Consider the following 25584-nt stretch of genomic DNA (forward strand, 5'->3'; position numbering starts at 1 on the left):
AGCCTTAGTGTCCGTTTGCCCCCCATTCCCCCCCCCCAAAAAAGGACCTGCACTTTTGAATCTTTATATCTCTCTCTGGGCACAATGAGATTATATCTGCCGAACAAAACTCCGCATTGGCGACAGGAAGGGCATCCGGCCAGTAAATACTCGGCTTCGTTCAGTTGCCCAGACTCCACTCCTCAAGGGATTATCGGGTCATTAAAAGAAGATGTTGATACAGGTAGACCTCGACTTACAATTACAAGTTTGTTTAGTGGCCGTTCTAAGTTACAACGGTGAGTAGCAGCGTTGTTAAGTTAGTAGCACGGTTGCTCAGTGAATCTGGCTTCCCCATTGATTGTGCTTGTCGGAAGGGTTCACAAACGGGAATCGCAAGGACTCCGGGACACTGCAACTGTCATAAATACGAGTCGGTTGCCAAGCGCCTGAATTTGGATCGTGTGACCACAGGGAGATGCAGCTGCAACCGTCGTAAATGTGAAAACTGGCCGTAGGTCACGTTTTTCAGTGCTGTTCTAACTTCGGACACTAAATGAACAATTGCAAGTGGAGAACTACCTGTATTGTATACCATACCTAAACCTGAAGAGACATTAGATGCGGGGGTGGGCTGCTGGGGGTTCGCAAGGGTTCGGGAGAACCTCTAGCTAAGATTCTGTGCAGTTTGGAGAACCCCCAAATCCCACTCCTGGTTGGCCTCATCCACCCTTCCCCACCCCTCATGCGGCCCGTTTTGGATGCAGGTACGTTCAGGGCGAGCGTGGAGGCTCGGGGTGGGTGAAAATGGGCCTACCGGAAGTTTGGGAAGGCCGGAAATGGGAAGGGCCTCTGGAGCCTGGGGAGGCCGTTTTCGCCCTCCCGGAGGCTCGGGAAAAACCTCTGAAGCCCGGAGAGGGCAAAAACACCCCCACTCACTGTGGTGCAGGAGGCCGACTAGGCCACACCCACCATGGCCACACCCAGCCAGCAACCAGGCAGAGAACCCCTTGTTAAAATTTTTGAAGCCCACCCCTGATTAGATGTTTTCCTGTCACCAAAATGTCATTTTCTCTTACACCAGAGATGGGAACTGTGGTCCCTTCAGGACTTGTGGACTTCGACTCCCAGAATTCCTGAGCCAGCCAGCCAGCCAGCCACGGCTGGCTCAGGAATTCTGGGAGTCGAAGTCCACAAGTCCTAACAGGGCCACAGTTCCCCCACCCTTCTCTTACCCAGACAATTGCCATTTCTCCAGCTGACCTCCCAGGTCACCTTGTTTGCAAACGATCCTGCACCGCCGCTTTCGAAATCCAAGTTCATCCGCCAAACATAATAAGGTCGAGACAAGAGCCTCCTTGTCACTCTATTAAGAACCATTTCAATTTCACCTCCAGCAATGCTGATATTTATTTTTACACCATTCCAGGCACCTATCCAAGCCTTGCTGGCCAAATCGAAGGAGAGAGCGAGAAAGATAAGAGGTAGGTTTTTGAGACAGCATTTAATTACACACAAGCAAAGGCAGAATTGATGTTGAGATGGTGGGGGGCGTGGGGAGGGCAAGGGAAGGCACAGCCAAACCTAGTATGAAAATATCTCTTTGTGCTTTTGCTGTTGTGGTTTTTTTTTTTTTCTTTTTGTTTTAAAGCTTGGGTATTTACAGACAACGGAGAGAGGATATATAAAGTGGAGCACAAAGGTAGCGTGTGAACATGGATGACCCAAGAAATGGCTCGGTCCCCATTACGGGAGAGCCATTCCTTTCAGCCTTCCACCCGAGATCGTTCCAAGAGACGGAAAGAGGACGTGGTACACACAACCAAACCACGGAATCCACAAGACGGACAACCTCAAGCAAATTCCCGGATAATTCCTTAACCCAAGAGTTTTTTTTAAAAGAGACCTCGGGGGGGGGGAAGGGGGGGCTCGCCGCCGGGCCCCGTCATTTCTCCCAACCCTCCAAAGATGCTAGAAGACACCACAACAACAGGACATTTGAAGTCCCAGATTCCTGGAGCAAAGGGACGGCCGAGGGAAGCCCGGCCTTTGAAAGCAGCCGAGTCTCTTGCAAATCAAAGTCGAGAGCACCAATCTCAGTGGAGTCCCGTCAGAGAGGGTATCAAAGTCTCCATCCCTCACCGGGAGTCCCGTTTCATTCCTTTCCTGCACTGCTCGCAGTACCAGGTATTACCATCCAGTTCGCATCTCCTCCAACATTAAAAAGACAAAAGATTTTAAAATCCTTCTAAGGCAGTGGTACCGAAAAGATTTCTCCAGACGGGGCAGTTTCGAAGGCCTTGATAGTTTTCTCCTTAGTTTTTCCCTTTTCCCAGGGACAAACCCCGTTGGTTCTTCCTCCGATGCCCACCTGCCCTGACAGCTGCCTCTCGTTCCTTAAGCAGGGCTACTGTCGGCGGAGTCCGTAAGTTTTAAAATAAGACATTTAAAATCCTTCAGAGAGTCTTTGGGAGGGAGCACAGTTCTCTCGCTGTCCCCAGAACGGCTGTCCAGACCGAGCTCACACGTAGACAGCCGTTTTGGAGATGATGGAGCCGTCGTGCTGCGATTCCATGTCGTCGTAGTCGTAGCCGTGTGGGTCGGGGCTGAACCGCAGGATCGGGCCCAGTTGGTCGAATCGTTCCTCCTCATCTTCCCGGTGCCGCGGGGCATAGCCGTAGGGAGGGTGCCGCCGTTCTTCGCGCTCCTCCTCTCTGTAATCGTCCTCATCCTCATCCTCCTCCGGTTTTCGCCCCGTGGCGGGTTTCAGCGGCCGGTCGAGTTCGGTGAAGTCGTGAGTCTGGGGCTGAGCGGTGCCGTTGCCAAAGGCTCGAGTCTTGGGGTCAAAGGAGCCTTTGGAAGCTCGGGGGTGCCGGCGGCGCAGGATGAAGAAGACTATGATTCCCAGAACTGCCAGGGCCAGGATCCCCCCCACGATACCCCCGGCCAGGGCTCCAACGTTGCGGCTCTGACTCTTCACCGGCTGGTCTGAGTAAAGAAAGGAAGACGGGGAAGTCACTCCGAGAAATGCCAGTTGTTAGTAATACCAGCACTGGGGAAGGGGCAGAGCCTCAACTGGATCCAGGAAAGAGAAGACCGGGGGGGGGGGTCCTCTGGGACCCTGCCATCCACCACCATCATCATCAATTATCACCATCTCTTGCAGGGGGCCAAGAGGCCCCGAACGTCCAAAGAGAAACTAGGGTATCAGAGGGTTCAGAAAAGCACCATTTGTCCCATATGTGAGGCGCCCCAGATATCCTTCTCCCCATAAGCTGTTCTGCACCCACAATGCATCTCTGGCTCCAGGCCTATCTGAGCTCAGGCCTTTTTAACCGCCATGCCTTGGACTAATTAAACCTCACAGTGCTTCCCGACATCCTTTTTCGCAAAGCACCACGCGCTGAATTTGTGACAGAAGAGGAAGAATTCAAATATTCGGTCCCCCCAGATTAAGTTAAAAAAAAAAAAGACATCGATTATTCCACCGTGCATATGATGAGACTCTGGACTCGCGCACCAAACTGGATCGGCTTAACATGTCTGCCCTCCCACCCCGAGCAGCAAAGCGGCACCGAAAACCTTAATTCATCTTCGTCCCACACATACACCATTAGCCCCACAACACATTGAGTAGGTTGCAAAAGCCCACAGTTCTTACCCCGGACGAGGATGATTTGCTGCGTCGAAACCTGTCCCACGCGATTGGTGGCTTGGCAGATGAAGGTGGTATTCACAGAGTAATCCACTTTTTTGACGAAGAGGCGCTGACCTTGAACCTCTACCGACTTTGGAAGTGGGCCATTGGACCTGGGAAATCAAGCAAGGACGGTTAAGCTATAAAAAAAAATCCGGGAATCAGACAGATAAGGTAGGTAGATAGGTAGGTAGGTAGACACGCAGACAGATGATAGATAGATAGATAGATAGATGATGGATGTATGATAGGCAGGCCAGCAGATAGACAGACAAACAGATATAGTATATAGAGCAGGTTTGTCAAACTCAAGATCCATGGGCCAGAGCGGGCTCACAGGGTGCTTAAACTGGACCACGGGGTGCTTAGATCTGGCCCATGGGGCTGCCCTGGAAACAGTGAAAGTCCGGCCCATGGTGCCTCTGCTAGTGAAAACGGAGCTCTGGAGGGCTCTGTGTGGCCCTCCCGAGCTCCGTTTTCGGCTACGTGGGGCTCCTGCAGCCCTCTTCCAGCAAAAACGGAGCTTGGGGGAAGCTCTGCTTTTGCTGGCAGAGGGCTGCAGGAGCCTGTTGCAGCCGAAAACGGGAGCTCGGGAGCCCATTGTTGCTGGCAGAGAACTTGGGTCACAGGCGTCCCTGACATGAGTGATGTCAAGCTGGCCACGCCCCCCGGCCCCCCTAGGTCAAACACAACCCTGATGCGACCCTTAATGAAATCGAACTTGACATCCCTGATATACAGGAATGGATGGATGTTGGATGGATGGATGGATGAACAGAGATAGATAAGATATAATAAGACAGACAGATAGATAGATGGGTGGGTGGGTGGGTGGATGCATGGATAAGGAGGGACATTCCCTTCTGGTTCAAAGTAAACTCTCGGGGGGGGGCAGGCTTCTGTACAGGTAATTCTCGACTTACAATCGTACCCGAGACCAAAGTTATCACTGCAGATGAGTCACACCTGATTTTATGACCTATTTTACCATGGTTGTTAAACGAAACATTGGCAGTCGTTAAGTGAATCCCACGGGGTTCATTAAATGAATCCCGCTTCCCCCACTGATTTCGCTTGTCAGAAGCCAGCTCGGAAGGTAGAAATTGGGGATCACATGACCTCAAGTTGCTTGCAACTGTCGTAAATACACGCCAGTTGCCAAGCACCCGAATTCTGATGTGACCTGGGGGGGGGAGGCTGTGTCGATTGTAAGTGTGAGGACTGGTTGTGAAACCACTTTTTTCAGCGACATTGTAACTTCGGACGCATGTATTTTCATTCGAAAAATACATTCGAACTACCTGTATTTTCAATGCAAAAACCAGAAATAAAGACATAAACAATTGGCATGTTGGGATCGGTTTGGAGGTGCCTAGGATCGTCCCAAAACATGGGATGCCGAATTAAAAACGGTAGGAAAAACAATTGCTCTGATCCAGCGGTGGGCAACTCTGGCCCCTTTACCACCTGTGGACTTCAACTCCCAGAATTCCTCAGCCAACTCCCAGGACCGACTTCCATGCTGGCTCAGGGATTCTGGGAGTTGAAGTCTATTACCCTGTTTCTCCGAAAATAAGACCCTGTCTTATATTTTTTTGAACCCTGAAATAAGCGCTTGGCCTTATTTTGGGGGAGGTCTTATTATTTCGGGGCGTGTGGAGCAAGACGGGGCTCCTCTTGCCGTCTTACCTGATTTCCAGCTCTGTCTCCCTAACCCTAACCAGAGGAAATGGCGGGGACCGCCTGCGTATGCATTGAAATATTTTCAGGGAGGGCTTATTTTTGGGGAAACATGGAATGTAGTGGGCTGCAGCAGGCAAGAACAGACAGCATAGATACAAGAGCGTTTATTGACTCAACTGGAACTCTCTAACAACAGGCAAATTCCTGTAATTTATACTCTGGGCCCACAAGGCCTCAACCAGTCATAATACTTGAAGAGGCCCGCCCACATATGAATCTTCTAACTTTCCCTCTAAAACAGTTGAAGTTATCAGTTAGGGTCATCTAAAGGTTAGTTTCACTTTAGCCGGGCTTAACACAACTATACATATTCAATACATAACAAAGTCCACAGGTGGTAAAGGAGCCAGAGGGGCCTCCGTCCCTGCTCTGGCCGACAACTGTGTTGTATTGGGATGGTGTTGACGCAGTAGTGGGTGTCAATTTCAGTCGCTACCGGTTTGCTTGCATGCATGTGTGATGCTTCTGCGCATGCGGGTGGGTGGACGGAGTCTCCCGCCGCTTCCGCTGCCGCTACCAGTTCGCCCGATCTGGGGCGAACTGGTAGCAACCCACCACTGTGTGTGACGAGGGAAAGCAGGAAAAGATTAGGTAGGACTCACGTGGTCCAGGAGAAGTCTATCGGGGTGGGATTCCCCCTCGCGCTGCAAACGAGTGTGGCGTCATTGCGGGTCAAATACCAGTTGCCGTCGTAGCCGTCTATGGCAACCTCAGGAGCATCTGCAGAGAAAGCCATCAAAAAAAAGCTCACACTGGGCTGAAGGCATGCCCACGCACAGATGCACCCACCCACGCAGCCTTCCTTTTCTGTCTGTCTCAACCTTCTTGAAATATGAGCTACGGCAGGTAGTCTAGCTCAGAGTTCCCCAACCTTCCCAGCTTTACGGGGGAGGGGAGAATTATTGCGACCCGGTTCCAAACGGCTCAAGGCTCGTAGTGGGCTGCGGTTCAGGGATTGGGGAGCCCTAGCTTGGCTGCTGATTTTTCTCCACACCAAGCATCCTTAACTCCTGCTCTGCACACGGGGTGGGCATGGCCAGCCAGGGGTGGCATTTGGGGGTTCGCTGAACCCCGGTGACCCTTGGATAGAGGATCGCCCGAACCGTACCGAACCCCCAGGAGCCCACCCCTGACCCCTAGTCCTTCTTTTCATTAAACTAGACATACCCAGTTCCTGCAACCGTTCTTCGTATGTTTTAACCTCCAGTCCCCTAATCCTCTTGGTTGCTCTTCTCTGCACTTTTTCCAGAGTCTCAACATCTTTTTTTATAAAGGGGTGACCAAAACTGGATGCAGTATTCCAGATGTGGTCTCACTAAGGCTTTATAAAGCGGTGCTAATACTTCACGTGGCCTGGATTCTAGCCCTCCTCCTCAGCCGTAGAAGCTGCTGGGAGGACCTTGGACCAGTTCTTCTCTCTCTGTCTCTCTGTCTGTCTCTCTGTCTCTCTCTGTGTGTGTGTCTCTCTCTCTCTCTCTGTCTGTCTCTCTCTCTCTGTCTCTGTCTCTTTCTCTGTCTCTTTCTGTCTCTGTCTGTCTGTCTCTCTCTCTGTCTCTCTCTGTCTCTCTCTCTCTCTCTCTGTCTCTCTCTGTCTCTCTCTCTGTCTCTCTCTCTCTCTCTCTGTCTCTCTCTCTCTCTCCAGCCCATCACACAGGATGATCATTGAAGGGCAGAAATACAAGTGAGGAGCGTAACACGTGTTGGCTTGCGCCCGTAAAGATCTAACCCAGAAATAAACTCCCAGGGACAACCTCCCTCAGTCCCCCAAAGCCGCGACACCCCCACCCAACTCACACAATATGGAAAGCTGGACAGGGAAGGACTCGGTTTGTGGCAGGGCCACGTGTTCCACGAGGCAGATGATCTGCTGCTCGTTGGCTTCCTTGGTAGGGATCAGGTTGTAGCGGTTTATGACGGTGACGGTGCCGTCGGAGTTGTTTATCTGCTTGACGCTGGAGTTGCCGTTCAGCTTCGACTGCCAGGTGACGCGAGCCGGCGGCTTCCCGTTTGCGGAGGTGCACACGGCCACGGGCTGCTCCACGTTGCTGGATTTGACCTCCATGGCCTCGGCGCTGCTTGTGGGCTTGGCTGGAAGAGAAACAGAGGTGAAGGTGGGAAGGTGGCTTCGACTGCTTCTGGGAGTTGAAGTCGAAGCAAGCTGACTGAGGAATTCTGGGAGTTGAAATCCAAGTATGCTGGCTGGGGAGTTCTGGGAGTTGAAATCCCAGAATTCTGATTGAGGAATTCTGGGAGTTTGTTTGTTTGTTTTTTTTTTTAAATTTGATTTATATGCCGCCCTTCTCCGGAGACTCAGGGCGGCTTACAATGTGCTCAGCAATAGCCTTCATACTTTTGTATATTCATACAAAGTCAGCTTATTGCCCCCACAAACCGGGTCCTCAATTTACCTACCTTAGAAAGGATGGAAGGCTGAGTCAACCTTGAGCCTTGGCGAGATTCGAACCTGCAGTAATTGCAGGCAGCTGGTCTTAATAAGCTTAATAACAGGGTGCCTTAAACCCCTGTACTACCAAGGCTCCTTGGTAGTCAAAGCAAGCTGACTGGGGGATTCTGGGAACTGAAGTCCATGCATGGTGGCTGGGGAATTCTGGGAGTTGAAGTCTAAGCACATTAACTGGAGAGTTCTGGGAGTTGAAATCCAAGCATACTAACTGGGGAATTCTGGGAGTTGAAATCCAAGCATACTAACTGGGGAATTCTGGGAGTTGAAATCCCAGAATGCTGACTGGTGAATTCTGGGAACTGAAATCCCCAAGTCTTAAAATTGCTAACTTTGGACACCCTTGGTTTAAATTATGGGGATTATGCCCCCCCCCCCCGCCCTGGCCAGGAGTTATGGGTTATAATTGGAGGCTAATGTTTTCTTTGCATCACCCAATCTCTCTGAAGAGCCCTGCCCCACTTCAGGCATAGGGGGAAGGACCCCCAATACTAGTACTAAAGCTAGTGTCTGGGGACCTTTGTTTGCAACTAATTTGCACAGCGTAAACACATCATTTTTGAGGGATGGGTGGGAGGAAAGGAGACGACAATAGACAAGAGTCTGAATTTTGACATCCTTTGCCAGGTCTCCCCAGCCAGAGGTGCCATCTATTTTGGAGAGAAAGTTCTGTAATCAGAAAGCCCTGGAGGGGGTTGCCATTCTTGGAGCTAAAATGAATGGGATTTCCAGATAAAAGAGAAAGGGAGGCGTTTGGAACTTTCCCACCAATTCCCCTGTAATCATAAGAGCCGGAAGAAATTCTGTGTAGAATGCACAGGGCAAAAAAAAAAAAAAAAAACCCTATAATTTTTGTAATTGCAACGTATGCAAAATCAGTCTCAGGAGGTACCTTAGTTTTGCTGGCCATAAAAAAAAAGAAAGAAAGAAAGGGAGAAATAAGATGGAGGTTGGGATTCTTATCAGTGGCGGAATTCAATTTTTTTTACTACCTATGGGTGTGGCTTAGTGGGAGTGGTGTGCGTGCCGGCCAGCCAATTATCTGGTGTGCATGCATGCTAGAACCCGGATTTTTGTCTTTTCCATAGCGCAACCCCGACGAGCGCGCACACGATGTTTCCATGCGACCTTTTCGGCACTCGGTGCCGAAAAGATTCGCCATCACTGCCCTGAGGTCAAGCCGATAAACTCCATGTCTAATAAGACCCACAACTAAGAAAAGGAAATCGTCTTTTTTCCCTCCCATAAAGTCCGTCAGTGTTCAGAGTTCTCAAACCCGGGAACTTGAAAGTACAACACCTTTATCAAATCCAATCTTTCTGCAGATATTGGAGAGTGAAACAGAATAGGGTTAGATCTGAGCAGAGTCAAGTCTTTGGGAGCGGGATGGTATTTTGCTCCGCAAAATAATAATAATAATAATAATAATAATAATAATAATAATAATAATAATAATAATAATAATAATAATAATAATTTTATTTCTATACCGCCCTTCTCCCGAAGGACTCAGGGTGGTGTACAGCCAATTTAAAAACACAAAACACAACAATAATTAAAAATTAAAATAATTAAATAGATTTGGCCGATTTAAAACCCCAAAAATTAAAAATTTTAATTTTAAAAGAACCTTTTACTAAGTGTCATTAGCCTAGTTCATTCTGCCGTCAGCTAAACAATGTCGATTGGCGGCCCCCAGGGGGAGGGCCTTCTCTGTGGGGGCACCCACTATCTGGAACGAGCTCCCCCCAGAGATACGGCGGATCCCGGATCTACGCACTTTCCGACGTGCTCTTAAGATTCTCCTATTCCAGCAAGCCGGCCTGGCCTAATTTTCTCCCCTGTTTTAAAATTCTTTTAAATCGAAATTTTAATCTGTTTTAAATTATTGGGATTTTTTTAATTGTCTCGGGCTAAATTATTTAATCTGGTTTTAATTATGTCTTTTACTTTTTGTATCTATGTATTTTATTCTGTGCCTGTTCACCGCCCTGAGTCCTTCGGGAGTAGGGCGGTATATAAATCTAATAAAACAAACAAAACATAAAACAAAGAAAGAATAAATGAGTGGCCCGTAATTAATTGAAAGAATGGGGACACGGCCGCTATCTCGCAATCTGAGGATGCATGACCTAGCAAATCTGCTTAAGCGCACCACAGCTTCTGGGAAGTCATTGAAAACCGTCAGGAACACTTGAGTACCAGATGTAGGGGGCACAGAAACAGATGTGGTTTGGCTTCGCTCGTTGAGTATTCAGGGGGCTGAAGGGCCCACAATGCCAGAGGACTCGGGCAAAATTGGGGTAGTTCAGCAAATAAATAAATAAATAAATAAATCTAAGGCTGAATGAGGGACACGGGGCAACTCCACCCAAGGAGTGGACTTCCCCCACCCCTTAAGAGCTCCTCCAACTCAGCATCTCACAACTTCATTTGGGGTGGGGGTGGGGGGTGAACCCTGCAAAGTGTTAGCCAGAGGGCTTTCACCAGTGTTTCTCAACCTTGGAAGCTTGAAGATGGGTAGACTTCAATTCCCAGAATCCCCCAGCCAGCGCTGGGGGATTCTTGACTTCAAGCAGTCGCTAAGCGAGATGTTGTAAATTGAGGAGTGTGTGTGCCAACAAAGCAGGTGGAGAAGAGGCTTTCTGGTTGGGCTTCAGAAGGAGCTGTGGTGGCCTCCTGGATTGGGAGGATGTAGAGCAGTGTTTCTCAACCTTGGTAGCTTGAAGATGGGTGGACTTCAACTCCCAGAATCTGGGAGTTGAAGTCCACCCATCTTCAAGCTTCCAAGGTTGAGAAACACTGTGTTAGATGGAAAGCAAGTGCTCGGTTCTTACCTAAGACGATCAGGTTAGTAGTGTTCAATTCATTGCCGTTGGGATAGGTGGCAAACTCGCAAGAGTAGGTGCCCTCGTCTGACATGAGGAGGTGCTCGATGACCAGCGTGGCGTCCGTCAAGGAATTTACGGCGAAACGGATCCTCCTGCTGTTCTTCTCCATCGGGTAGCTCTGTCCATGCGTTGGATGGTGGACGGCTACATTCTGCCTCCGGCCTCCGACCTCCTTCACCCAAGTCACTTGGCTGACCTTCATCTCAGGTCCAGTTACCGCAATATTGCAGGGCAGAACCACTCTCTTCCCCAGGTACCCGGTGACCTCATGTTTGACCGTTACTTGCTGGGCAAGTACAACTAGAGAAGGAAAATACAAAAATATTGAGTGACAGGTCAGTTCCTGAAGGTTGTCACTTTCTGGTAACTGAGATGCACTTTTAAAGGCAACCTAGGACATCTTTTTTTTTTAGGGGAGGCTCGGTGGCTAAGAGGCTGAGCTTGTCGATCGAAGTTCAGCGGTTCGAATCCCTAGTGCCGCGTAACGGGGTGAGCTCCCGTTATTTATCCCGGCTTCTGCCAACCTAGCAGTTCGAAAGCAGGTAAAAAATGCAAGTAGAAAAATAGGGACCAATTGGTGGGAAGGTAACAGCGTTCCGTGCACCTTTGGCGTTGACATGCCGGCCACATGACCCCGGAGATGTCTTCAGACAGCGCTGAAACGGAGATGAGCACCGCCCCCTAGAGTCGGGAACGACTAGCACGTATCTGCGAGGGGAACCTTTACCTTTAAGACATCTTTTACCACAGAATTTTATTTTCTTTTTTAAATGAGCAACGATTTGGCTGCGCTTGCCAAATCTTGACACGGATGGGCTTCACACAACACGCTAAAACCCCAAAGCGGGTCGAGCAAACAACTGCTAAGTTCATCTCACCAGGGGATTGAGTGGTGTGGTGGCCTAGAGGTGGAGCTGTCTCCTCACAATCAGGAGGCTGTGAGTTCGATCCTAGGTAGAGGCAGATATTTCTCTCTCTCTGGATAGGATGAGAATACATCTGCTGGGGGAAAAACTCTGCATTGGTGACAGGAAGGGCATCCGGCCAATAAATACTCAGCTCCATTCAGCTGCCCGGACTCCACCCCGCAAGGGATTATGGGGTCGTTAAAAGATGATGATCTCACCAGGGATGCCCAAAGAAATAACATTCACGACAGTTTAAAGCGATCGTCCAGTTCGCAGCACAGACTAAGACAGTGGCTACTTTCCTATAACATAGAGAACACCCCCCAAAAAAGCTAGTTTTTCAGCCTAGTCTAGAATGTTGTGTGAACCCAGCCAGTGAAAAATTGAAATGGGGAATGGCATCCTATCAGAAAGGAAAATATTTAAAATGAAATAGGTTGAAGTGCAAGCACCCTATGCTCCATGTTCAAAGCGCATCCTGTACATTTGGAGTGTGGGGTATAAAAGCACCCCTCCGGTAGGTGGCAGCAAAATTCACATTTCTTTTTTAAAAAACTAATATTTAATTTGATTATCTTGTAAATTTTTAACAAGATAAAAACAATGCAAATATTTTAAAAAGCAACGAAAAAAATAAGAAGGAATGCCTAAGAAAGGAAGTAGAAACAGAAATAAAGAAAAAAAAATGATACAGAACCAGCTTACAATCTTTTTGAGTGATCACACATTTATATTTTTACCTTTTCTCTTTAAAATTACATCTTAATTTCCTTCTTTCCAGAACTACCCTTTCTAATATTCAGCATGGCTGGTTGGGGAATTCTGGGAGTTGAAGTCCACATGTGTCTTAAAATCACCCAGTTTGAAAATCACTATACCTTCAAACTATCCTATTTAGACACACACGTGATTTGGGCTCGTCCTATAATTCCCTTTATAGTCAATAGTTTTTTTGTGGCATAGAAAGAAGCTTTAAGACATATTGATGTGACGCTGAATTAACATACTGAAACCCTAGTAAATTAGGAAGAACACTGAATGCCCTAAGCATAGAGAGCAATTAAAAAGAGTGCTTCATTTTATATTGCAAAGACGGGATCTAAGCTCTCGATTTGAAGGTACAGGATCAGTCCCTCCCTTCAAACCAACTTTGTTATTGTCATAAAAGATTTATGAAGTAGTCCTCAACTTACGACAACCGACAATTTCTATTTTTGTTCATCTGCTTCTTTCTATATTGTTTTGCTTTTCCCCACCCTTTCTCTTATTGATAGAAATATTTTATGTATACCAATGGAAATAAGAACACTATTCATTGAAATATATATAAAAGCAACGTTAAACTGATCATGCATATCAGGGCCCTCTCTGCGGTGGCCCCCAATGCTGTGAAATATGCATCTTTGGATCCCTTTCTTCTGAATTTTAGAAAATGGCTCCAATTTTCCATATTAAACAGGCTTTTGATGCCAAAATTAAGGAAGAATAGAATAGAATTCTTTATTGGCCAAGTGTGATTGGATACACAAGGAATCTGTCTTGGTGCATATATGCTCTCAGTGTACATAAAAGAAAAGATACACTCGTCAAGAATCATAAGGTACAACGCTTAATGATAGTCATAGGGAAACAGTCAATATAAATCTTAAGAAAGCAATGACCATCTCCTTTTTTTACCACCTGATTTGTTAAAAGTTCATTTAAATACATTGGCAGATGGTTTTATGCTGTAATTTTTCCCTAATAAGGCCAGTGTTGTTAATAATGTTATGCCTCCTGCCTCCCAAGGACTCCACTGTTAATTGCAAATATTAATTAAAAAAAAAAAAAACAACTTTCAGGCTAATATGTACATGGGCTAGCACATCTGAGTCAATCAACTAACCTGCTTTTCAACAATCACCACCCTGAGAGAGAGTTTGGGCTGACCCAAAGCCATTCCCTCCATGGGAATGGATTTGAATATGAATCTCATATAAGCTGAGTCTTTAATTATGACCATGTTCTTTTAGTGAACTTTTTTCTCCTCCTTTCGGCACTGTCACCTAAATTGAAATAAAGGGTGTTTCTCCAGCTACAGGGACAAATTAAGCCGCTGATGCTATACTATGCTTTCAGCAGAGATGTTTGATGAAGGCTAGGCTTTTTAATAAGTTGCAATAGGACAGCTTAATAGGTTGCTGCTTACCGGTATATTTATTCATTGGTTAAATCAATGTTTTTCAAACGTGGACACTTTAAGATGAGTGGACTTCAACTCCCAGAATTCAAATCTCTCTGGAAGTTGAAGTCCATACATCTTAACTAGGCCAAGGTTCAGAAACAATGCTGGCTGGGGAATTCTGGGAGCTGAAGTCCATCTATCTTAAAGGGCCAAGGTTGAGAAACAATGCTGACTGGGGAATTCTGGGAGTTGAAGTCCATCCATCTTAAAGGGCCAGAATGGAAAAATAATGCTGACTGGGCAATTCTGGGAGTTGAAGTCCATCTATCTTAAAGGGCCAAGGTTGAGAAACAATGCTGGCTAGGGAATTCTGGGAGTTGAAGTCCATCTATCTTAAAGGGCCAAGGCTGAGAAACAATGCTGGCTAGGGAATTCTGGGAGTTGAAGTCCGTCTATCTTAAAGGGCCAAGGTTGAGAAAACAATGCTAGCTGGGGAATTCTGGGAGTTGAAGTCCACCCATCTTAAAGGGCCATATGGAAAAACAATGCTGGCTGGGGAATTCTGGGAGCTGAAGTCCACCCATCAACAGATCAAGGTTGAGAAAACAATGCTGGCTGGGGAATTCTGGGAGTTGAAGTCCACCCATCTTAAAGTGGCCAATGTTGAGAATCCCAAGAGAAAACAAGGTTTCACACCCACCTCCCCATTGCAGCCTCGATTACAAAGCAACTTTTAATTTTGGCACTTCCTGAATTAAAACCGGTAAGATTGTCACTTAAGAGTGACATCATCGCGCGAAAGGCAGGCAGCTCAGCCAGCTGAGTAGACCTGCCCAATTCTCGAGAAAGGCGTGGTGGCATGGCACAGCAGCTTCAAACGAAACCCCGCATTGTCCGGGCTCTGCATGGAGCCATGGGTTCAAGGAAAGCAGGATGTCACCTCCACAGAGTCAAAACAAACCCTTGGATTGTTTGTCAGGTTATGGAAGTAAACATCTGGCAGGACGTTTTTTTGTTTTGTTTTTTCCTCCCCGGCTATGGGTGGAAAAGCAACTTGCTCTCCCAACCCTGATTAGCAATAAATATTTATTTATTTCAAATATTTATACAGAGGCCCCTCCGATATCGAACTCACGGTCTCCAGCTTTCTAACCCTGGTACCCTTAAAACCACTACGGTAGATCAAACTGGCTTGCATCGATGCTAGAAGCTGGCTTTGCAGCAGGCAGCTTCTCAATCCATCGAAAGAACCTTTTCCGAAAAATCTTGGTGGGCCAGGGAGTTTGGCCCAGAGCAGTGACCTGCCACATGAAACCTTCTCCACTTTGCAGGGAAGTGGAGCACAGCTGCTCGTCTGGCGTCTGAACGAGCCCAAGGAGAATTTCGGGCTCTTTGCAAAGTATTTAGCATGCTGTGTCCCCAGGAGGGTGACCGTGGCAAAGACGGAGCAAGAAGGATTTGCAAGGCGAAGGATCTCTTAGCACTACTATTTGGGTCCCATTATTACAGTAACGGATCAGGCCGTGCTCCATTTAACACACACACACACACACACACACAATGCCCATTTCGTTTAGCACCACTGGCTTATATAGTGAAAATGGAAGCTTGTCCCAGAAAGCCTGAAACTGCCATTAAAAAGAGAGAGAGAGGTAGAAAATAAGATTGTAAGAAATGTTTAAGTCCCTTCCTTCTCTTCTCTTCAGGTGGTGGGGGCCTGCTTCTGCCCTCCATCCTTGTCAAAAGCAATCTGCGCGTAAGCCTACTCGGCACCAGCGAAACCAATTTGGGTCGTTCATTAAAATTAATGCCCGCACATCCAGGTTTTAATCTGGAGGGACAGATTCGACAAGGAACGGGGGGGCAGGGAAGGGGGAAGTGGTTACTAAATCATGCACCAATTGAGCATCTCCAGCCTTGGTTCAAGGAAGGTTGCGAGAGTTACACAGAAATGGTTGTGTTCCCCTTTTAAAGCAAAGGTGAGGAACTATGACCCCTTTAGGAATTGTGGACTTCAACGCCCAGAATTTCTCAACCGGCATAGCCGGCTGAGGAATTTTGGGAGCTGAAGTCCACAAGTTGCCACATTTGGAGACCCCTGGCCTATTCCATGCGTTAAGGAATTCTTCCGCAGCAGCGGTCACTTGATAAAATTGGCAGAGATGTTCTGATTTGATGCTATCCCAAAGTCCTTAAACGGCAGGGTTCCCCAAAAAAATGAAACGGGCCGAAGAAATAGGATAACGCCAAGGGGGATGATCAGAGAGCTGGAGGCTCAAATCTATGATGGACAGTCGCAGGAACTGGATATGTCTAGTCTAATGAAGAGAAGGGCTAGGAGAGACATGATAGCAGACTTCCAATATTTGAGGGACTGTCACAAAGGATGCGGTGGCCCAATGGGTAAGACGCTGAGCTTGTCGATTAAAAGGTCGGCAGTTCAGCGGTTCGAATCCCTAGTGGCGCGTAACAGGGTGAGCTCCCGTTCCTTGTCCCAGCTTCTGCCAACCTAGCAGTTTCGAAAGCACTTAAAAAAAATGCAAATAGAAAAATAGGGACCACCTTTAGTGGGAAGGTAACAGCGCTCCGTGCGCCTTTGGCATTGAGTCATGCCGGCCACATGACCACGGAGACGTCTTCAGACAGCGCTGGCTCTTTGGCTTTGAAACGGAGATGAGCAGCGCCCCCTAGAGTCGGGAACGACTAGCACATATGTGCCAGGGGAACCTTTACATTTATCACAAAGGGCACAACCGATTCTCCTAAGCAATTGAAGGCAGAAGAAGCAGCAACGGATGGGAGATTATCAAAGGGAGACCCAACCTAGAACTAAGGAGAAATTTCCTGATAGTGAGAACAAATTAACCAATGGAAGGTTAACTCCAGAAGTTGTGGAGAGCTCCAACATTGGAAGTTTTCAAGAAGAGACTGGAAAGCCATTTGAAACGGTATAGGTTTCTTGCCTGACCAAGGAGGGGTTGGACTAGAAGACCTCCAAAGTCCCTTCCAACTCTGTTATTATGTTACTGAAGAAAAAGACGGCCAAGCTTAACATTTCAGTACCGAAATGGATCTCTTTGCTACAGTCAAAACCTTCTCAGATTTGCCCTTTATTCAGCGTTCTCTCTCCTTAGCCGAAGGATTTCGACACTCGATGCAAGCAGAATTGGGGGAGGCAGCGAGCAAGAAACGCGTAGCTTAATTCACGACTTGTTTACCCTAATTTACAGCTCTCGCCAAGAGCGATTTGCAAAAGAAGTCCAAGCCAATTTGAGAAAGGGAGAGGTGGTGGTGGGGGGAAATTGCAGGAGATGTGCAAGTCGGCGCATACGAAGTCCAGTTGTGAATGTGGTTTTCCCTGCATTGCAAAATAGGGAGGAAAGCCATCAATCTGCACCAAAGAAATAAGAAGTGAATTTGGGGTCCGAGAACACCTGCGTGCTCCAGGATAGCGAAGCTCAAAGGTTACCTGGCGGATGGTGCAGGAAAGTCTGTCCCATTCGGCAGTTTTTTAAAATATATATTATTAATCTTCTATTGTTCCTCGCCCTCGCTCTCAAACAGATGGTTTCCTGTTTGATTCGGAAGATGCTTTTCAAAACAAAAGAAAAACAGAAAGCTTAGAACAATGGCGAGAGCAGGAAAGAGGAGGAAATAAAGAGAGGCCCGAGGTTTGGGGGTTTTTTTGTGGGTTTTTTTTGATGTTTTTGAGGGAGAGAACGAGAAAGACACATCAAGGACAGAACATCTGGCTGGGTATAACCATCTCCCGTATTTTCGGATGGGTGGAGAACGGCGACAAATGAGCCCACAGGATGAAGAATGCTGCCACTGCATTATCAGCTCAGCTCAAGTTTTGGGACCCCCGTCGGGGTTAGGTTCTGCGAAAAAGCACAGCTCCGGTTCTCCCCCCCCCACACACACAAATGTCCTTACCGGAGACAAGAACTGGGCACGTTCACACATCAGCAGAGGTCAGGAAAGGCACCCTAAGGAGGAGACGCTGTTTATTTATTTATTGGTTGGTTGGTTTCTATCCCACTTTTATTTTTACAAATAGCTCAAAAGTGCTAAGGATAGCCAACACACCTTCCTCCTCCTATTTTACCCGTAACAACAACCCTGTGAGGTGGGTTGGGCAGAGAGAGAGAGAGAGAGAGAGGGAGGGAGGGACTGGCTCTAAATCACCTAATTGGCTTTCATGGCTAAGGCGGGACTAGAACTCCCAGTGTCCTGGTGATCGGCCCAAAGTCACGCAGCCAGCTTTCATGCCTAAGACTGAACTAGAACTCCCAGTCTCCTGGTGATCGGCCCAAAGTCACGCAGCCAGATTTTATGCCTAAGACTGAACTAGAACTCCCAGTCTCCTGGTGATTGGCCCAAAGTCATGCAGCCGGCTTTCATGGCTAAGACGGGACTAGAACTCTCAAACTCCCAGTCTCCAGGAGACTGGCCCAAAGTCACGCAGCCAGCTTTCATGCCTAAGACTGAACTAGAACTCCCAGTCTCCTGGTGATCGGCCCAAAGTCACGCAGCCAGCTTTTATGTCTAAGACTGAACTAGAACTCCCAGTCTCCTGGTGATCGGCCCAAAGTCACACAACCGGCTTTCATGGCTAAGACAGGACTAGAACTCCCAAACTCCCAGTCTCCAGGAGACTGGCCCAAAGTCACGCAGCCAGCTTCCATGCCTAAGACTGAACTAGAACTCCCAGTCTCCTGGTGATCGGCCCAAAGTCGCGCAGCCAGGTTTTATGCCTAAGACTGAACTAGAACTCATGGTCTCCCAGTTTCTAGACTGGTGCCTTGACCACTAGATCTGCCAGTTGCCAACAATCCAAATTTTAATCACATAGCTGTGGGGGAATCTGTGCGACAGTCCTAAGGGTGAGAGACCTGAGTGTAAGGCTCTTCTTTCAATGCCCGTTGTAACTTTGAACAATTGCTTAAACAAATGGTTATAAGTCAAGGACTCCCTGTACAGCACACGGGATGGAAAGTTCTTGGGTGACAGGCAGCACCCACTTAGCATTTTGGGGGGAGGGGGGAAGCTCATATGAACTGGCTGAACTGTGGGACAGGATTTTTCTCTTTGTTTTGACATTTGGAGCTGGAGAGAATACTTCTAATTTTGCAAAATAAATATAAAATATTCTATTTTTTTTTTTTAAATCTTATGTTTGTTACAGGGTTTTCCCTCCGGTGTTGACCACATTCACACAACAAATGAAACTGGGCTAATTTGAGGCAGTGTTAATATTTGGCCGAGTGTCTTACGGGAACTCCACCGTCATTTCAATAAAGCAACGTTACGCCAGCTGGAGGTTCAGGTTCAGGGTGGGGTTTTTTTGGGGGGGGGGGGGTTTTTTGGAGCCATGCCACTTTAAACTCAGGGATTTGAAGTTGAGTTAACTCTCCCGGGTGGTGGCTGCTGGGTTTTGCTCTCTCATCCATCCACACCGGCTCGGCCAGCCAAGCATGCTAGGCAGAAAGGAAGGAAACGGAAAGAGAAAAGAAAAGGAAAGGAGACCAAAAGGTCATCCACGTCACCCCGGGACAATCAGACATGATGCATGGTGCTGCGGTTTCTCATTTGTTCTAAAAGTTGTGAATATTTTATATCTGGGATTTAATGGGAGGAAGGGGTAGTTTTGAAGCGCATACGGACAAATGTTGCTCCTGAAAAAGCAGCCACATCCAGGAGTGGAACTGAAAAATTTGAGCAACCAGTTCTCTGGCCAGTTGCTGGATGGGTGTGGCCATGGGGGCGTGGCCTAGTTGGCTTCCTGCACTTGGGGGGGTGGGGTGGCGTTTTCGCCCTCCCTAGGCTCCGGAGGCTTTTCTCGAGCCTCCGGGAGAGCAAAAATGGCTTCCTCCAGGCTCTGGAGGCCCTCAACTACCAGCAGGCCCCTTTTTCGCCCTCCCAAAGCCTCCGAGCGGGTCCTGCACTTACCTGGCATCCAAAATGGGCCACATGGAGACTCCTGTGAGGGCATGGGTGGGGTCAGGTAAGAGCCTGAGTGGCGTAGGAGACTAATGCCTCCTAAGGCAGCATTTAACATCCAGCTGCCTGCAATTACTGCGAGTTCAATTCTTGCCAGGCTCAAGGTCGACTCAGCCTTCCATCCTTTCTAAGGTGGGTAAATTGAGGACCCAGTTTGTGGGGGCAATAAGCTGACTTTGTATAAAAAATATACAAAAGGATGAAGGCTATTGCTTAACGCATTGTAAGCCGCCCTGAGTCTCCGGAGAAGGGCGGCATATAAATCAAATTTTTTTAAAAAAAATCGCAACTACCAGTTCGGCGAACCAGATTAAAATTAATATCCGCTTCCTCCGAACCGGCTGAATCCCATCCCTGAGGCCTGCATCCCATCCGGTTAAGACTGCCCCACCAAAAATCCCCCCCCTATTAAGGAACGGCATGGTCTAAATTATTTCTGAAAGGCCAATTAAGCAGGTAATAAACACTGGAGGAAGGGCCCCTTCGCTCCCAACCTGTGCCAATGATAAAACTCGGAAACCACGATTCACAAGCTGCCAGCTTTTCCTAGCCTCCTCTAACGCTGATAGACCATAATTGGCAACAGAAGATGGTCTCCCTTTGCTTTGCCCCAGCAGTCCTGGCTGCGTCTCGTTTCTGCAAGGATCGTTTTAAAAATAGACCGTAATTATGTTATTCTGCATTCCAGGAGGGGAGGGGGGGGGGAAACCAGAGAAGAAAAGCTTCGGGCAGGTTCCGCTAGACGATTTTGCTCTGAAGGGAAGGTTTTGCTAAGGAAGCAGACGAGTGGCACTTTGGATTTGTTTTTTTTATAAAATATAAAAATAGTCACTGAGTCCACCCACCGCTTCCCCCCTCCCCCCCTCCTGTCCCAACCTCTCTCTTTTCAGTTTCTGCAATCCGGAACGGGTTGTTTTTTATTTTAAGCAGGGCCCGTCCCAGCTCAGGACAATTTTATCCCAGAGAGCCGAACGCCAGAAGTGTTCCTAATGGGAAGTGACATTCCCATCCCAAGTCCTGTGTTTCAGTCACGGCAATTTGAAGAGCCCGAATGAAGGCCGCTTAATTTGATAAGGAAACAGATCGAGTGTGAAGTGGAAGCATTAAGAATTCGGCTTACGCATGTTGTCTATGGAAAGGGCCTCTTTCGCGCCCCCCCCTTTTTTAAAGGAACAAGTTAAAACGACGGCAGATGTGGGAACGTTTTTCTTGGATCTGCTCTTTTCCAAACAGGGCTCGTTCCCTCGTATCTCCACGGTGGGGGGAGAGAGAGAGAAAAAAATCCATATTTGAAGGCACAATTATGTTAATGTGGATCAGAGAGCGGCGTGGCGTGCGCGCTGCAGTTTTGCAAAAGGGCAGGGAGAGCGCAACTTTAATTAAAAGGGACTTGGCAAGTTTCTAGCCCTCAAGATCTGTCAAGATAGGCAACACCTGCCTCCGTCTTTTGCCTACCCGAGCCTGAGTGAGCTTCAACTCACACCACTCACCGTGCTTTTTTTTTATGGTTTCTCGGAGGAACCAAACCAGAATAAGGGATGTGGCCTTGGAAGTGGAAGAAATGTTTGAATCAAAGGCTCGTCAAAACCGGAGAGACCTAATATGGAAGATTAAACGAGGCATTCTTTATCTCACTCCTAACTCAACAACATTGGAGGATGTTATTCTTCTGGAGTAGCGTTTTCTCAATCTTGGCTATTTTAAGATGTATGGACTTCAACTCCCAGAATTCCCAGAGCCAGCTCGCTTCACTCGCGTGCACCCCATCCACGCATGCGCCTGGCCTTCCACGCGTGTGCTTTGCTGGCACACGCACCTTCCACGTATATGCCTGGCCTCAAAAACGTGCCTAAATAGGATGACATAGACCAGGAGTTAGCAACCCGCAGCTCTGGAGCCGCATGTGGCTCTTTCAGCCCTCTGCTGAGGCTCCCCGTCACCGGTCGACACCACAATTGATAGGAGTTTCGGTTAGGACAGGTAGAGGAAAAAGGACGCCGCGCTAGGAGGAGACTCTATGGTGGGGGAACCGGACTTCCGGTTGGCTCCAGAATTGAATGGTGGACTTCCAGTTAGGACTTTTGTGGCTCTTTGAGTGTTTAAGGTTGCCGATTCCTGACATAGAGCCAGGGTAGGTAAGGCCACCCATGATTTCTGCTACCGGTTCGGGCGAACCGTCTGAATACCACCTCTGATTTGTGTGGCCCGGTTTCTGGCATGCCACAGAGCGGTGATTGGGCACCCCTGTTGTATTCTATTCGAGTAGAGTTTCCCAAGCTCAGACATTTTAAGATGCGTGGACTTCAACTCAACATGGTGGCTGGGGAATTCTGGGAGCCGTAGTCCTCCCATCTTTATTTATTTATTTATTTTTCATATTTGTATACCGCCCTACTCCCGAAGGACTCAGGGCGGTGAACAGCCATAATAAATACAAATACATAGAGAAGTTAAAAACTATTCAGAAACAGATTAAGTAATTTAGGCTCAAAGATTAAAAACATCCAAATTTATCTAAAGAGGTTTAAAACCCAATTTAAAAGCCAGTTTAAAAGCCAATTAAAAAGGGAGAGTTAGGCCAGACCAGCTTGTTGGAATAGAAATGTTTTCAGGGCAGGGCGGAATATGCGTAAGTCTTGGATGTTTCGTAACTCCGGGGGAAGCCCGTTCCAGATAGTGGGTGCCCCCACAGAAAAGGCTCTCCCCCTGGGGGCCGTCAGTTGACATTGTTTGGCCGACGGCACCCTGAGGAGTCCCTCTCTATGGGAGCGAACTGGTTGGTGAGAGGTTATTGGTGGCAGGAGGCGGTCTCGTAAGTATCCTTATCCTTATTGTAAGATCTTCAAGTGGCCGAGGACAAATCTAGACCTCCTCAGGCTGTAGAGTCCAGATGTCCCAAATTAAAAGAAGGATTGAGAAAGAGGTCAAGGTACACTTCTGTTAATATTTACGGAAAATATTTATGGTGGATAATTGTCTTTGACAAACATACCAAAGCATTTAGCTATCCACTCTGTCTGGGAATTTAGCTTCCCTGCCTAGATTACACCCTTGACTTTCCGGGTAAACTCTGATTCAAGGTTTAACCAGGTCCAGAGGATGAGTAAGCATTATAATCACCTCCTTCATCTGTTCCACTCCTTGCTTTTTAAAATCATATGACGCCAAGACTGCTGCAATCCCAGAACCCACCTCAAAATCCACCTTCAAGAGCGATGAAGAAACAACCAGCCCACATTTTTTCAACTACAGAAAGTCCTTGATCTACAACGGTTCACTTAGTGACCGTTCGAAGTGGCAACAGCACTGAAAAATGTGACTCATGACCAAAGGTGGGAGGGTGACCCAACGACTTCACCACACCAAGAATATATACTCCCACCTGGCACCGGAGGCAAAAAATGAAAATGAACTAGTCCAAAAGGGCAGAGAAGTCAAGCATGAAACACTGAGGCTGATCTAATTTTAGGCAGCGCTAAACAGAAGAATATTGATATCAAAGTTTTTACTGACAATTCGGTAGCCTTTGGGGGCAGAAGTTTAAAAGGCAAAATTTTCCCCAAGATGACAAAAATATGGACGAGGCTGGGCACTTCTGTTGCCTGGAAGGAGATGGAGGGAAGGAGGGAGAGAAAGAGAGAGAGAGGAGAGGTACATAGGAGAGATATGTAGTGAGAGAGAGAGGAGGGGGGAAAGAAAGAAAAATAGAGGTACATAGAGGGAGAGAGACGTAGCTAGATAGAGAGAAGGGGAGAGAGAGGAGAGTGAGTGGAAGAGGAGAGAGAAAACAGAGAGGTAGATGGAGAGAAACATAACTAAGAGAGGAGAGAGAAAAAGAGGGTGGGAGAGAGAGGGGGATACATAGAGGGAAAGATACGTAGCTAGATAGGAGAGATAGAAAGAGAGGGGAAAGAAAGAGAGGAAAAGAGAGGTACATAGAGGGAAAGAGACGTAGCTAGAGAGAAGGGAAGAGAGAACAGTAAGACAGAGAGAGATGAGAGAAAGGTAGCTAGAGATGGAGCGATAAAGAGGAAAGAGTGAAAAATAGAGGGAGAGAGCTACTGAGAGAAAGAGGAGAGACAGAGGTAGTTAGAGAGGAGAAAAAGGAAAAGAGATAGAGAAGGCAAGAGGGAGAGAAAGAGGTAGATAGAGCTGGAGCGATAGAAAGAGTGAAAAAGAGAGGGAGAGAGCTACTGAGAGAAAGAGGAGAGAGACACAAGAGGTGGATAGAGAGAAAGAGAGGGAGAGGAAGGAAAAGAGACAGAGAAGGCGAGAGGGACTGATTTTCTAATCTAGTTTACGGCTTCTCTTCGTGGTCTCCGGTCCAAGAATTAACCAACTCTGATTCTCCTTCTCTAACATCACTCAAAGCCTGTTTTCCTCCCCCTCTTTTTGCTGCCCAATTCAGTTCTTTCCCTGCCAATTTTCCCAGCTTTTTTTATCACCAAATTAAGAAACATTTTTCCCCCCTGCCTGAAAGCCCAAGAATAATAATAGTAAAAAAAAATAAAAAAATCCTGGCCTTAAACCTGCATAGCCAGCCAGCTACTAGCATTTTCACCCAAGAACGGAGATTCTATATGTGAGCCAGAGACTCGCTTGTCAAGGAAGGAGGATGGCAGCTACAAAGGGCTGAGAGACAATCAATAAAATTTAATCAGAATCCCAAGTATCCCTGCAGGGGATGGATTTTATATACCCTTAATATACATGCAAATTTGTCTGGGAGAATTAAGTAGGTCATCCAAGCACCCTGATCCTTACAGGCTGTGCAAAGAAACCAGAATATGGGAAAGCAGGAGAAATAAAATAAAATAAAATAAAAATCTACCGGCTTGGTAGCGCAAAATGGGGGGGACTTGCATACCTAAAGTGATGTTTGGAAGAAGCAAAAAAAAAAAACCCTCCACAAAACGATGCTTCTAAACGCAGAAGCTGTCAGGGAAAAATGGGCATTTAGAGTGAAGGAGCTAGAAAAACCCTTGCAGCTTCCGGGCTCTGCGTTCAGACTGCAGGCAAGGAAGGGGGAAAAAAATGGAAAAAGCAACTGATAAAAATCACCTTTGATTGGAAGGGTGGGAAAAAACACCTGGTGCGCTGCAAGACTGCAGGAATCCTAGCAGGGGTTAGAAAGTCCTTCCCAAGTGTTGTCTTATTTCATTGGTATTATTTTTATCGGCCTCCCCTGGAAAAAACCACAAGAGATGATTCACGGAGCCGAGTCGATGAGTTTTGCAATGGGGTAGGAAGTGGTTGCTGAGACTATTTTCCAGGAATCTGGATATCTGGTTTTATTCTAATATCCTAATATTCCAGAGTTTCTCAGTCTTGGGCCCTTTAAGACGTGTGGACTTCGACTCCCAGAATCCCCCAGCCAGCCACGTCTTAAAGAGGCCAAGGGTGAGAAATAATGCTGGCCATAGGGATTCTGGGAGTTGAAGTCCACCCGTCTTAAAGGGGCCAAGATTGAGAAATAATGCTGGCTAGGGGATCCTGGGAGTTGAAGTCCACCCGTCTTAAAGGGGTCAAGATTGAGAAACAATGCCTGGGGAGGCCGTTTTTGCCCTCCTGGAGGCTCGAAGAAAGCCTTGAGAGCCCCGGGAGGGCAAAAATGTCCGTCCCCCCTCCCCGCAGTGGTGCAGGAGGCCAACTAAGCCACACCCACCTTGGCCACACCCACCCAGCAACCAGGCAGAGAACCCCTTGCTAAAGATTTTTAAGCCCACCCCTGGCAGTGT

The 25584-nt window shown here is 47.5% G+C and overlaps 1 protein-coding gene across 2 annotated transcripts in view; it reads right to left on the reverse strand.

Moving 5' to 3' along the window:
- NECTIN2 (nectin cell adhesion molecule 2) overlaps positions 1-25584 on the reverse strand; it is a 69210-nt gene that overhangs the window by 22548 nt on the left and 21078 nt on the right. Inside the window, exons 2-6 of one of the 2 annotated variants that reach the window (XM_034438033.3) lie at positions 10718-11071; positions 7214-7507; positions 6022-6139; positions 3641-3789; positions 1465-2967 (exon numbers count right to left, since the gene is read on the reverse strand). In XM_034438033.3, the coding sequence (XP_034293924.2) occupies positions 2501-2967; positions 3641-3789; positions 6022-6139; positions 7214-7507; positions 10718-11071 (1382 nt within the window). In that variant the 3' untranslated portion in view covers positions 1465-2500. Of the gene's footprint in view, positions 1-1464; positions 2968-3640; positions 3790-6021; positions 6140-7213; positions 7508-10717; positions 11072-25584 lie in introns of those variants that run through there. The other variant, XM_034438032.3, reaches the window with a different exon arrangement.

This window comes from Pantherophis guttatus, chromosome 10 (assembly GCF_059756535.1).
Source record: "Pantherophis guttatus breed Tessera chromosome 10, ASM5975653v1, whole genome shotgun sequence".
In the NCBI taxonomy this organism is placed as follows: Eukaryota; Metazoa; Chordata; class Lepidosauria; order Squamata; family Colubridae; genus Pantherophis; species Pantherophis guttatus.